This window comes from Symsagittifera roscoffensis, chromosome 9, assembly GCF_963678635.1.
Source record: "Symsagittifera roscoffensis chromosome 9, txSymRosc1.1, whole genome shotgun sequence".
Taxonomy (NCBI): domain Eukaryota; kingdom Metazoa; phylum Xenacoelomorpha; order Acoela; family Convolutidae; genus Symsagittifera; species Symsagittifera roscoffensis.
In genome coordinates this window covers 14594913-14609805 of record NC_087070.1, presented here as the reverse complement: position 1 = coordinate 14609805, position 14893 = coordinate 14594913, and the positions used below count along the sequence as shown (strand labels likewise).

At 34.4% G+C, this 14893-nt stretch overlaps 1 protein-coding gene across 1 annotated transcript; it reads left to right on the top strand.

The window, feature by feature from the left end:
* The first annotated feature begins 4529 nt into the window (after nt 1-4529).
* On the top strand, nt 4530-11299 carry LOC134854312 (peptidyl-prolyl cis-trans isomerase B-like). The gene is made up of 5 exons (XM_063870518.1): nt 4530-4642; nt 4819-5109; nt 7691-7847; nt 9841-9965; nt 10963-11299. The coding sequence occupies exons 2-5, from the start codon at nt 4831-4833 to the stop codon at nt 11092-11094; spliced, it is 693 nt and encodes a 230-aa protein (XP_063726588.1). The 5' UTR covers nt 4530-4642; nt 4819-4830; the 3' UTR covers nt 11095-11299.
* The last annotated feature ends 3594 nt before the right edge of the window (nt 11300-14893 follow it).

The window sequence follows — 14893 nt, the reverse complement described above, 5'->3', positions numbered from 1 at the left end:
GCAAACATCATTGAGCGGCAAAAATTTTGTTATACACAGTCAAATGAAGCAAGTAAAAACACCTGAAGTTTTCAGATGGCTTTACAAGGTAAAAAAGTGTTTGCTGCTTTTGTTATAAGAAAAAAATGAACAACATGTACTATGAACAAGCAGACGCTTGATTAAAAAAGTCATGTGATACAAGTTTTCACAATTTCAGTATAGATTATTAGTAAAAATAACCTCAAAAAAGTCCAGAAAAAATTTTCCTTAAATTTTTCTCTATCATGTTTTAGAGCAGCAATTTTTTCCAAAATTTCAGCGAAAGGTAACTGACAGTGAAGATCTCCCAGTTTTGTTAATCTTTTAATCTTCTTTTGGTAAGGTAAACATTTTGATGTGAGTTCCAAATCTTCGATTTTTTCTCATCAAAAACTGAAAAAGTCTGATTTAAGCTAAAACTTGAAATGTCATTTATTTTTCAGAAACAAAATAATAATAATAATTTCAAACTTTTTTTTAAAAAAAGAAGTTTTGTGCTTGCATCTGATAATGCGCATTGAGAAATCATTAACAAAAAAACTGACATAAAAAAGAAAACGCCAAACATTAACAAATTCAGGACGAAAGAGAATAAATCAAAAACTTCGAAAAACTGCCTAAATTTTAATGGACACGAAAACGAATTTAAAATTTTTTTTGAAAAGTTGTTTTAACAACAAAAAAAAACAGCTTTCGTTTTCTTAACCAAAATGAAACATTGAGATATCAAAAAAACAATTTTAAGCGACAAAAAATAAATTTTAAAAATCCATCAACAAAAATTTAACAAAATTTTAGAAGCAATTTTGTGTTTTACTATGTTTAAGGAATTTCTTTCCTTTGTGAACCTAAAAATAACAAGGAGAAAAGAAAAATAGAAGATATGATTGTTAATATGAAAATAAAATGACTGACAAAACAACTATAAAAACATCCAAAACATCGAAAATTTAATAATTCTATAATTTTGATTAGTTGTTCAATAATCAGCCATTGAAATTTGAAATTTTTTTTTTGGACATACAAAAACTGAAAAACCAGTTTTAAATTTATATATATTTATATATATATGACAGGTGGAACTATTTTTTGAAAAAAGACTAAAGGGCCTAATTAAAATCAGCTTATGCTAATGATAAAATGGTTTATTCTCCTTGTATAAACAGGAAAAAAGTTTAGAAAGAAGAAAAAAAATTTTACCATTTAAGGATGTATTTGTAAAAATGACGAGACAAAAGGTTTATGTGTTTAAGAACAAGAAAGCTGTTACTGAACATTCTATTATCCTGCTGGGAAAAAAATCCAACAAAGTTTTTTTAAGATCCAATCGAAATCTAATAGTGGAGTTCACGTTTTATTCACTTCATTGAAACCTAGGAATCATTCTTCTCAGAACATTCGTGTTTCTTCTCCTGTTTTGAATTCAACGAATATCCAATTTGCACCACCACTCGTTTATAAGTTTAAACTAACTAAGATTAAAATAATCTGAATTGGCTTGTATGAGACTGATGACAAAAATTTAAATCATTTCGGAATATTCCTTGGAAGGTTTGAGATTAATATCGGAAGTTAAGGTGAAAAATTTTATTGCATTAAATCAGTTTTGTTTAAAAAATTGATTGTTCTTACCAATCTATTGTTCATTACTGATTGATATCTCATTTCAGTTGACTTGAAGTTTGAAAGCTAAATTTGCTTCTGTGATTAAATTGGTGCTAGTGATATCACAGTTCACTCGTTTTCCAGAATATTGTTGATGTTAAATGAAGAAAAGACAAAAAGTTTGAAAGTTTTTTGTAAAAACTGAGCAGAAATAGGTTTAAAAATTTTCTGACTGTTCTGCAACGTTCAAATATAACGGAAATAAACTTAAAAGAAAATAGTTTAACTATAAAAGTAAAGGATGGAAAATTTTTGATATCTAGAACGATAACTTTTGTCCTTTTAAGGTCTAAGTGTATGGGCATCCAAGCGATTTTTAACTACAACTTGGATGAATTTTCTGATCTGTTCCATTTCGGAGTCAACTTTTAAAATAGACACCATCGGCACAAAAAATCGCGAAAGTATTAAAACTGAATTTAAAATTTAATTTTCTCTTCTCAATAGCACGCGGAGAAGTGAAGAGAACCTGTTCCATTGCATTACAAGATGTTATTTCTTGAATAGCGGTTTGATTCGTTCCATCTTTGTCCTTTTCTCCGGTAATCACTTTGTCCCGGTCAAAATTTATATTCCATATTGTCACATACGCCTCTTATCATAACAAGCCCGAAGTGAGTCTCTGTCATTGGTATTCTAAGTACATTGTACACCAAAAAGTTTCGAATTAATTGTGGAATTGTAGAACTATCCAATATTTCTCTAACAATGAGGGTTAGTTTTTCAATAATATTGGTCTTGAATATTGGAAACAATGTACTGACCTTTTTCCTTTGGTCCATTTTTTCCACTCTTTGAAGATGATGCAAGTTCCAAATCCTGAAGGTCCTATGTACACTATGCTTTTTTCTATGTACACTATGTTCGATTTTGTATGTACACAATGGTGTTTTTCTATGTATTTACGTACACTCTGTTCAATTTATGACGATCAGCAGAAATTTCGGTGAAGTGTTTTGGTGGTTGTAATCAAATTCATTGATAGAAAAAGCAAAAACTTCGTGGAAATTTCCCAGTAGATTTGATATTTTTTATCTGTAAAGATAAAGTCTATGTCATCAAAACACTTATCTTTGTAATCACCGGATTCACTGGAGTTTTGAGAAATTGCTCAACACCTAAGTTTGGGAGAGATGTTGGATGATGTATGATATTGTCAAACCTCTATCATTTTAATGTTGAGGTAAGAGGTAAGCTTCAAAAACGCTCACCGATTAGAAACTTTAAATGGGACATACTCAAATTTCGCCTAAAATTAACAAATAGTAAAGATTTTTTTCGATAAATGAAACTGCAAGAGAAAATCAATCATGAGAGAACAGCAAACTTTACATTCAACCTGATAAAGGTCCGAATTTTTTCATAAAAAGTTTCCCCGTTAAAGAAAAAAAACTATGAAACATTGGATGAATTAAATAGATCTTAATCTATTAAATAGATCTACAGTTTTTGTAGAAGGACCTCAATGATCATTCAAAATTCTAATTTACTAAAATAATCTTCTATTCTTTTTTCAAAAAAACTTCTTAAACTTATTTTTTTGAAGAGAGTAAAACTTTGAACAAATTGGACTTTTCAATGGTTTTTCAAATTTTTGTCGTCTTCATTTTCGAGTTCGTTTAAAGTATTTTTTGATAAATTGAGAACATCATTTCTTCTGTTTCTTTTTTGTTTTGTACAAGAATTCCTTCAACATTGTTTTTATTTTTTGATTCAGGAAAATCAGACACATTTCAGTTTCGATTTTTGAAATTGTTAACCATTTTTCTGTAGTTCGTAAATTTTTTTTCAAGTTTTCGTTTTAAAAGCAAAATTATTTTCAACCTCGCTATGTCATTTTCAGAAATAAAGTAGATGTCATATTTAATAAAGTTTTGTGCGTTTTGGTTATTTTTCTCATCATCCTTTCCATATTTCTTGTTTACAGTTTTATTTTTGCAATAAATTCATTTTAAGAGTTTCTAAAGTTTTGTTAAAACTTTTTTCCATTTAAGTCGTAAAATTTATTCAAGTTTTTGTGTTGAAGCAAAAATCATTTTCAACTTGCCTGTCATTTTTCAGAAAAAAAGTGCCAACTTTTAGAAGTTTTTGAGATATTTTTCAGAACAGCTTCCAGTTTTTTTTTGTAGTCAGTTTTATATTTGTTTCAAACTCAACTTGAGAGTGTCGCAATTTTTGGAACTTTCCATTTTTTGAAGATTTTTTTCTGGTGTATCCGAATGAAATTAATTCCGATGTAACAATATCACATCTGAAATAAAAGATGAAAATCTTTTGAAAGAGTAATTTTTCCATATTTTTCTAAATTTAATCATTTTCTTATTTGTATTAACTCAACTCAATTTGAGTGTTTCTCAAATTTTGTAATTTTCTGTTCTTTTTATATATTTTATTCTGATATCTTTAAATGAAACTATTTTCGATGTCAGAGAGACCTTTATATATAGACCTTGAAGACGAAGAACTCAATAGGTTCTTCTAAACCATCGAAAACCAAGTAGAAAATTAGAATAAGAAATTATCAGGAGTGGCTGCAGATGCATTCTTCTCCTATTCGCTAGTTTATTAGGTGCCAGTTGATATGTTTTAGTGGCGTACCATTCTTCCAAGTGAAGAAACCAGTTCGGACACGTATTGCTTACGTGTTCCTCAATAATCTGTTGTTTTATAAATGTTTCGAACAAAAGATCACCGGGATCTCCTCCAGTGTCGCCAGTGAAATACAACACGACGATTAAGGCATTCGTGGCGTGTTTGTAACATTTGGCCTTGCATAACAATGGAAAGTTGGAGCAAGCAATGCGTGTGATATGTAATTCACTTCGTGTTGGAAGTGTGTGGTATGTTATGGTGTATTTGTTAGAAGCGGTTATCACGAGAGAAAAAGTTTTGTTTGGTCTCTCACTTGAATCTGAATCTGAAATTGCAACTAGTTACTCTTCATAACAACTATAAAGTAGGTCAACTTCAAGGTACAATTTTCTAACATTTCCAACTTAAGGCCATTTTTCGTGAAATTACGAAGTATTTTCTTTCATTTTATTTCACGAAAAGTAGCAGAAGTAGCAACTTCTGTCATATATTAAATTGTCATCATTGAAAACAAAAACTCATCTTGCAACTGTTTTAAAGATCGTGCAAAATATGGGCCAATTTGCCACAAATGTTTCGTCGGTGCTCGTCCTCTTGGCTATGTTGGGCAGCCAATCAGCGGTGGGCAAAATGATGGGCCGAGAAGATGCAGACGACGACAAGCCAGAGCTGGACGAGGAGGACAAGTGGACGGTGACTAAGACTGTGTACTTTGACTTCACTGTGGATCTGGAGCCAGCTGGGAGGGTCTCCATTGCTCTGTTCGGAGATGCTGCCCCCAACACTGTCAACAACTTTGCAGCACTCGCCAAGGGCAACTACAGGGGCGATGTACGGAATACTCTAATTAGTTTCCATCCAACCCATTTTCATACACGTAAAAAGAAAAGCACGAAAAACTGTGATACAAAAAAAATATGTATCATTTTTCACGTTTCCTCAGTAATATTTTCTCAATCTGCATCCAAAACAAACGCTTGCATAAGAATAGAACTGATACCATTCAACAAAAAGTTGATCTTTGAAGAATAAGTTGATGGAACCAAATCAATTATAGATTGGTTTGAAGTTGAGTTTTTCAACCTGTGGATGTAACCTCAGCGTGTTTTCTGTATAATTATTTATTACAATTTCGATATAGCGAGTGTGAGTGTATTAGTACGAACCTTCTTTTTTCTAACCTAACTGGCAAAAAAATGGTTCATTAAAAATTTTCACTTATTTGGTGGCACTTTTGCTATAATCACGATCTGTAGCTTTGGAAATTTCATAGCATCTGTTTACTGCTTTATTTGTGGCTCCCGCATCCAGTTTCAAGCGTTAATAATAGGGTATGTTACGATTTTAGTACCAGTCATACTAAAATTGAGAAACAATTGATTTTAATCAATTATCAATCGATTATAATCTTTCTTTTTAAAATCAAATTATAATTAATTATAATACATAACAATCAATTATAATCGTTTATTTATTCGTCTAATTTTTGATACAAATATAATCAATTATAGGTGATTGTAATCCGTTATCTTTATTCAAACTTCTAATTCATTAGTTTTGCACAAAAATCCAATATAATCGATTATAATTGATTATAATCCCTTTTGTTTGTCCATTTTAACTTCAAAGTTGCATGTAAATTGCTTGCATTTTATGCTTTTTATAGACGTTGGTTCCTATGAAAAATGAGACAAAATGTTTTTTAAAATTTTCCAATCAATTCAAATTTATAACGTTTTTTTTTCATTTCTTCCCCATTAGATTTGCTTTGTGATGCATATTATGCTTTTTTAATCACCAAAAAATCAGCTAATTGATTTAGTTTCATGATTGATTCGGATAAATTATTTTTCATCTACCGCGGGAACCTTTCCAATAAAATGAAAGGATCTCTGTGAAACTTTTGTTTCTTGGTGAAACTTTGTGTGCAGATGAACCAAAGTGTTCAAGAGATCTTATAGAGATTTTATTTTTGACGCAAAAATAATAACCCTTAAGAAATATTTCGAATATTGTTTTGGTTTGACAAAATTTTGGTAAAACTAAAAATTATATTTGATTATAATCGACTATAATCAATTTTAAGGGTTCTTTGTAAGAATTACTATCAATTATAATCGATTTTAAGATATTATAATGTCCTGGAAAAAATCACGCTTATGATCAGTTATAAAATTCTTAGACACCTAATTTTGGTAATTATAATCAAATATATTTGTCATAAAATCATCATAATAAACCATTATAATCGATTACTTACGCCTAAGCTTGGTTGCGGGTAGTGCTTGTGAATTTTTAAGCGTCCGTGGCTGCATGTTTAGCGTGTTAGCCTCATAGTTTTTAGGTCGCCGATCGAATCTGAGGCGTAGCTGAACTCGAGGCTTCTTTCTTATTTCTACTTTTTCTTATTGAACTTTATAGAGCTGCTTTTTGTGAAGCACATCTTTGCCTCGGCGTTTGAAATTGCGGCACAATTTTAGAATCATTTGATTTTGGATTGCTAAGTTTTCGAATGAGAGTTTTGCTTCATTAGGGTAACTGTGTTTTTTTGTTCACTCACACTTACCCATAACTTTTTCAATTAATTCTACTCCCAATTTCCATTTTCTACTTTTGCAGCATTCTGTAAACAAGGAAAACCGATTGCTATCCAAATAGCACTGACTTTTTGACCAAAGAGCTCCCAAAAAAACAAATTTAAAAAAGTATTGAATTGTTTTGAAAAAAAAATCATGTATGAACTTCTTTTTTTAAATCAGTTTGGTCGAAACAATCAGTGCTAGTTTAACAGCAATCGGCTTTCCTTGTTTTTGTATAGAACTTTGCATTACTATATTTGTCAGAAGTTAACAAGAATTGTTAGTTGGAAGAATTAAAAAAGATTATTTTTGTCAAAATTATAACAAGAAACCAAAATGAGATGTTTTTGGATACAAGAATTAAAATTGAAAAGTAGAAGATCAAAAAAAAGAGTTGCAATTCTTGCGTAAATTCGCTGTTTTGTTATTCTATAAAACGCAATTGAGTTAGTTAAAAAACATAAGAAATTGGTAGCAATAGTAGTTAAAAAAACGTTGAAAAACAGCGTTAGAATTCTGGTAGAAGTAAAGTTGGGAGGTCAGCCTCTCGGAAAAATTCGTCTAAATTTAGTATGAAACTCGAAAAGTGAAGACCTGTTTTTCTTGACTATGAGTCTTCTGCTTTAATGTTTTAAGAATCCGAATCAAGGCCACTGGGGCTTAATTTTGTACCTCACTTAGCCCATGAAGTAGTTAGAATTGGCTGAAAAAACTTTACAAAAACGGATCCTAGTCCATAGTTGTTTTCCGATCTCCTAGAGTGGTCGGAAGATACTGTTAATTACAAGTAAGCAGTTTCAATAAGTTCAACTGGGCTGTGTGGTTGATTGCAGCCTAAGTTCGGCTACAAGGGAACGAAGATCCACAGGAGTGTGCCGGACTTTGTGATCCAGGGGGGAGACATCACAACTGAGGACGGGAGTGGGGGCAAGAGCATCTACGGACCCTTCTTCAACGACGAACCCTTCTACCACTCCCACGCAGGACCAGGTCAGATCAGATAGACCACACACACACACACTCTCTCTCTCTCTCTCTCTCTCTCTCACACACACACACACACACACACACACACACGCACACCAACAAGTGTGAACAACCCGCATCGGAGTTCCATGGATAATAATCGATTATAATGTAAAAATGTTGTCTAAAATGTCGTCATTATAATCCAATATTGTGGCAAATTTAGACCACGTAATCGATTATGTGGTCATTAAAATCGATTTTTTTCGAAAAATAAAAATCCATTATAATCCATTATAATCGATTATAATCCATTGTTTTTGTCACTGAAATCGATTATTTTTGCCAAAATAATCCATTATAATTGATTATTTTGAAATAAAAATTCATTATAATCCATTATAATCCATTTCATTTTTAGAACTAAATTCGATTATTTTTGCTGGGGTAGGGTAAACTGGGGGGGGGGGGGGGGAGAGGGAGGGGGGAGAGGGAGGGGGGGAGAGGGAGGGGGGAGAGGGAGGGGAGAAGCTGGGGTGGGGGGGAGGGTTTGGGTAAATAAATTCGGGTAAAGTGGGGGAGGGTAAATGGAGGACTGGGGGAGGGTAAATGGTGGGAGGGGGAGTAAGCGGGGGGGGGGGGGGGGTTGGGTAGTAAACTGGGGGCTTAACTATCGGTAAGCGGTAAACTGGGGGGTGGGGTTAAAAAAAACTAGGTTGAAAAAACTTATAATTATTATCCATGGAACTCCGGTGGGGGAAGCTATGAAAATCTAATTCAAACCCCTGAAAATTTAGTTTCATTAGGGTTTTGGTTAAAAAAACAGTGAAATGAAGTGTTAGTTAAATTGCGATGAATCAAAAAAAAGTAGAGACAAAAAAAATATAAATTTTATTCTGAAATGTAACATTTTATGAAACGTAATTCGTAGCAACTGCCTTAAACAGGAAATGAGATAATTTTGAACAAAATTGTAAATTTCAAGAGTAACCTTTCGAAAAAATCCATTATAATTGATTATAATGGATTAAAAATGGATTATTTTGCCTCGAAAACAAGTTTCATTTTCTTTCAAAAATGATCGATTATAATCGATTATAATCGATTATATTCGGATTTTATTGATTAGAAAATTAGTTTCATTATAATCCAGTGCGGTGCGGGAAAGACTCAAACAGCGCATGAACATAACCAAAATTGGTCGCTGTTTTCTTCTAAAATCCATGCTTCACTGCAAAGTTATTCTCTGAAAACACGGATTTTACTCATTTTTTCAGAGAGAAACAGAAAGTGTTTTTTCCTTGAAAGTAATGCAATGTTTTTGGGTTCAGTCTGTTTTCTAGCCACCCATCCATTGTGGCATGTCGCACCAATTGAGTACAATCGATTTCCTCTCTTCTTGTCATCATTTTGTCTCAAACTGAAAGTTGAGATTCAGTTTTTGCTTATTTCATGAATTAATTTCTCGAATTTTCGCGAGTGACTCATAGCGATAAAATGAGATATCTGAGAAAAAAGATTATTTCAATGTGTGTTGGCTAATTTCATTGGCAACTGTCTCAATATGTAGTCTGCAAGAATTTGGCCACCTAAAACACAGAAGGTATTTTCGAGAACATTTCAGCATGTCTAAAGACTTGTCCACGGATTCCAGAGACCTACACACTTTAAATTGTGCGCCTATCCAGTGCACAGTTTGGCCTCGTAACGTAAAGTATTTTTTTGGCTACTGCAGTCGGCACTCCAGAATGCAGCAATCTAAGTAGAGACATCTTCAATTTTTTCTTTTCTTTTGCAAACTATTCAAATCCAAATTTCTGGAGCCGCCTGTGCAAAAAAAAATACTTTTTTGAACAATCATTTCTTGGAATAATGAAGTAGTTCGGCCAAGAACGTGCCTTGAATTAAGTAGAATGTTTCTCCCGACTGTGCGCTCCTTCTGGCTGGGGCCAGTTTGCAGAATGCAGAAGATGGTAAAAATAATAATTGGAATTGGCTCTTATTTGATGCATTGCAGGGTACGTGTCCATGGCGAACAAGGGGGAGAAGGACACCAACAGTTCCCAGTTCTTCATCATCATGCAGAGGACGAGGTGGTTGGACGAGAAACACGTCGTGTTCGGAAAAGTGGTCGAGGGCATGGTGTGTATAACAAAATAATAGCAACAACAATAATCATACTCAACAGAACAGAACCACAGCCCACCAACAGCCATACATGTAATGTGTCATCCACAATCAACACATGCTGTTATTGTTTTGTTTTAAACTATTTGCACTTATAGTGACAAAACAAAACCATCAATCTTAACAAACCCAAAATTAGTTTCAGTTCGATGGGTAAAGGCAGCCTGTTACAAATTTCTACGTACAATGTTTCATCAAAACACTCGATTGCTGCTAGAACTCTAGCCCCTCAATAGTTTGCATTTTGATTCCCTAAGTTTACTAAAATGATAAAAAGTATTCATAAGCAGGAAACTGAACAACATCGAGCATCAATTGTTGGATTCGAGCTAATAGTGGCCTGATAAATAAGGTGTGTTTAGTATTTTAACTATAGTAAGTGTGAAACTTCCTCCTGTTCTTTTTCAAACACACTTTTAGAATATTTTTTCTGCTGAGCCAACTCTGACTCTACCAAACGGTAGAATCCCCCCCCTCCCTTAAACTTTGTGTAAGTAAGTTGGGCTCTCATCCCAAATCTCATCCCAAGTTTTTCCCCCTAACTAAAAGGGTATCCGAAAAATGACCGTCTTTGATTCTCGCTCTGAATCGCCTGAAAACAGGCTTAAGTCACTCTTATGGTGCTCTCTCAAGTGATGTTTTTGTAGAAGAATTATTTATTTGTAATTTGATTTGTGTGGCTGAATTTAAGCAGACTTGCGTGGTGCAAAAAGAAACAGTTCACTCGAACTCAAATTTGACCTTTTTTCTGTGTGAGAGCTCTTCCTGGGTGGAGGTGTTCATTTTACGCTTCCACTTTCGAAGTGGAGTCCGATGGCAGGGCTAGACTGAAAAAGAACAGTAGAGAGTGTTTCTTTCGCTCCCTTTTTCAAATTGCAGAACTAAATGATGGAAATATTTCACTAGCATAAAATGAAAGCAAAAGTGAAGTTGGCTGTGTTGGTTGTTTCAGGATCTGATCAAGAAGATCAACAGTATGGAGACAAACGAAGTGCATGCTCCCAAGAAACTCATCATAATCGAGGACTGTGGACTGGTGAAACACGACCCATACGTCCTACCCGAGAACCAGAGATACGTCTGAACAAAAGACAGTCCCAAATAGTGAACTACTAAATCAAACACAGAAACACACACACCGAAACTGAATGAATGTATTTTGTCGCAAAAAGACAGTTCGCGATTACCCTTTTCAATCGGATATTACATAATTTCACTGAGCAAGACTACTGATTTGACTGTGAAACAAAACTGGAATTGACCACTACGAAATGCAGTTTCATTTGCGTCCTTATTATGTACCATCTACATTTAATTTATTCATCTTCATTTATAATTGCTTATGCTGTTAAACTGATAATACGAATATCCATTAAAACTTTGTTATCCTAAATTTTTAAATATGGTGAAGTGACTTGATTTGCGTATTGGGTGCGTATTGTTGTTCCGGTTTTCGTAACGAAAATAACGGAGTAATGGTGCTCGGGGTGGGTTTTTTTTCTTCGAACAATTTTCGACTTTTTAACTAGCCATTTTTGACCAAAACTTTTAATTCCGACTCTCCTAACGAAAATAACGGAATAGTTGTGCTCGGGGTGGGTTTTTTCTTCAGGCAAAATTCGACTTTTTAACTAGCCTTTTTTGACCAAAATTTTTAATTCCGACTCTCCTAACGACAGTAACGGAATAGTTGTGCTCGGGTGGATTTTTTTCTTCAGACAAAATTGGACTTTTTAACTAGCCTTTTTTGACCAAAACTTTGTTTTTCCGACTTTCGTAACGAAGTAACGGAATATTCGTGCTCGGGGTGGGTTTTTTTCAGACAAATTTTGACTTTTTAACTAGCCTTTTTTTGACGGGATATTTTTAATATCATTCGAAAGGTATTGTTATCACGAGCTCAAATTTGAAAACATATTTCACCTGTGATCACTTTTCGTAAAAATATGGGGGCCAAATTAGGACAATTAACGAGGGATACAATTCGCGCTATTGAGTTGAAGTGTCAGAGGTAGCTTACTCATAGATTAATTTCAGATAAGGTACACCGTCTGTTCGTCGCGCTATCTTATTTTCGGCCGCATAGATACGTGCAACTTTTTAGACTAATACCAATCTTAATCTTACTCTTATATTTTTTAGTCTCAATAGATCTATTGTATGCTGGTATTTGCGAATTAGGTTTATGTAACTTGTTCTAAAGGAGAACAACTGTTTTCTAAGATTTGTTCAAATTGTTTTGGTGCTGAAACTACAAGTCGTTTCAGCATTACAAATAGTTGTCAGTGTTAGTTATGGATCATGATTGGTTAATAAGAAATATTTTACAGAGATAGTTTTGTCAAGAATATAATTGGTAATAAACACTAATTTTAAACTAGTTCCATCCATCCGGGTTTAAAAGAGTTTTTAGTTTTCAAATTGGTTATTGTAATGAAGGATGAATGGAGAGATTTCTGTTCTTTGGAGTAGTTTTCGTTTGAGCGTTTGGAGCAGTGACTGCGTGAAGGAAGGAAAGATGTAGCTATTTTCGTAGAGAAAAGGAAGGCAGATGTTCGTGTGCCAGAAGTGGGTCTCGTGTCAAGATTTCAGATCGATGCAATGATTTGTCGTTGCAATGATGTGTCGATGAGTCGATTTCGATGCGAGAATACGTGCAGGAAGAAGTTTCAACTTTCTGTGTGAAGTGGCAAATGACTAGGATTCCCGGGTCGAGATCCCGCTCAAAAACCGCTCAAGATTTGAGCGGTTTGAGCGGTTTTCCGGCAAGATTTGAGCGGTTTGAGCGGTTTGGGCGGTTTGGGCGGTTTTTTTGGAAAAACCGCTCAAACCGCTCAAATCTTGCTTAAAAAATCGCTCAAAAACCGCTCATTTCTTGCGGTGATTTTTGAACGGTTTTTCAAGCAAGATTTGAGCGGTTTTTGAGCGGTCTTCCCGGGTCGAGGTCCCAGTTGGTAACTCACGTCAACAACCCCACCCCCCCCCGCCCCAACTTACCCCCCTCCCCCGCCAACGTACCCCCTCAACTAGGGACATCAACTGTAGTAAGAGGTGAGGGGGGACATCAACTCTAGTAAGAGGTGAGGGGGGACATCAACTCTAGTAAGAGGTGGGGGGGGGGGGGGACATCAACTCTAGTAAGAGGTGGGGGGGGGGGTTGGTATGCAATCTTATAATCGATTATTTTTGTTATTTTGTAGAGACTGACAATAAAAATCCACAAGTATATTTGTTGTGCATGTCTAAAACATTGAACATATTCAGTAGAACAAATACAGCGAATATTAAGCTTTCATCAAGTCCACATAGGCTAACGGATAAGGCGTCTGACTTCGAATCAGAAGATTGCGGGTTCGAATCCCTCTGTGGTCGACTTTTTATGATTAAATCTTGCGCCGTTTTTGAGCGGTTTTTTTAGATAAACCGCTCAAAACCGTTCAAATCTTGCGCGGTTTTTTTGAGCGTTTTTTTTTAGATAAACCGTTCAAAAACCGCTCAAACCGCTCATTTTGAAGCAAGATTTTGAGCGTAATTGTCTAAAAAAACCGCTCAAACCGCTCAAATCTTGCTTCAAATTAGGTGAAAAATCTCGACTCGGGTTTGTATGTGAGAACAACATCGAGTTGGCCATTGCTCTTTTTCAGTGGAACCTTTTGATGCGATGTTAGGAAAATACTTCAAATCCTGCGAGGGTTAAGACTACGGCAACAAAACAAAAGATTTGCCATTCCAATTTTGGAGTGAGATGAGTTCAGATATGTTGTTTATTAATTGTTTTTGCAAAAATGTTTTTTAATTTCCGTTTTTTGTAAAGAGTCGCTCACCCTAAAGCAATTCTCCTCAAAACGACAGTGTGATTCATAAGCGCAGTTGTAGCGCGCTAGATTAGGCCGGCTATAGAGCATGCTATAGGACGTCATACTGGGTGGTGAGCCCGGTGCGGGAGTATTTTTTCACCGAGTCTTTGAGCAGAGTCTCTTTCTGTGTTCAACTGTCTGTTCTTTTTAAGAGGTGTTTTCTCTCTTTTGTCTTTAGTTGTGTCCATTTATCAAAAACAGATAGTTTTCTTTTGGGTTTTTTTCTTGTCAACTTTTTGTTCAAGTGGTTTTATTAAAACTTGAAAGTGGGTTTCATAGGAGTAAGTTATCCAGTTTTAATCTGGGTTTAATTTAGTCTGAGTACGGTGGGACTTTCTTATACATGCGGTGGATTTTGTGAGGTAAGTAAGCTGCGTTGGCTAGTTCAAGCTTACTTATAATTCCTTCCAACCGGGTTAAAGGAAAGTTAAAATAAATTATAGTTGTTATCAGTTAGATTTTGAAACTTGAAAATCATTTTTCAAACATTTCTCTGAGGGCAAGTTTTGCGAGTTTGGTGGAAATAGTGCGTGAATTAAGGGCGAGTAAACAGACTATTTAAAACTTACAAAAAAAAGCTCACTTAAAAAGCCTAGTTTCCTTGTAACTTATATTCATTTTATTAATTTACTGCTTTGAATTGTTTGAAATTTACTACAAAGTTTTTAATTTATTGCGTTTGAGATAAATTTAACTGCGTTGGTTAATTTATTTTCTTTGTTGAAAAGAAACTTTTTTAAGCTAGAAAAGAAGTTGATGATTTATTGTTTAATTTTTGTTCGTTTAGATGAATGATTGATGAAATCCAAATTAAATACAAATGAGAAATACATGTAAGAATGGTTATTGTCTTGGGGGAGGTTATTGTTGTCTTGGGGGAAAAATCCATAGGGAAAGTTAGTTTTAATCGTGTCTGATGTTACGAGAAGTTTCGCAAGCATGCGCGAATTACGTTTTTAGTACGAAGCAGATGTCAGAGGAGTCCCAGCCCTCTGATGATGTGAATTTCTTCAGTGAGTGGTGAGA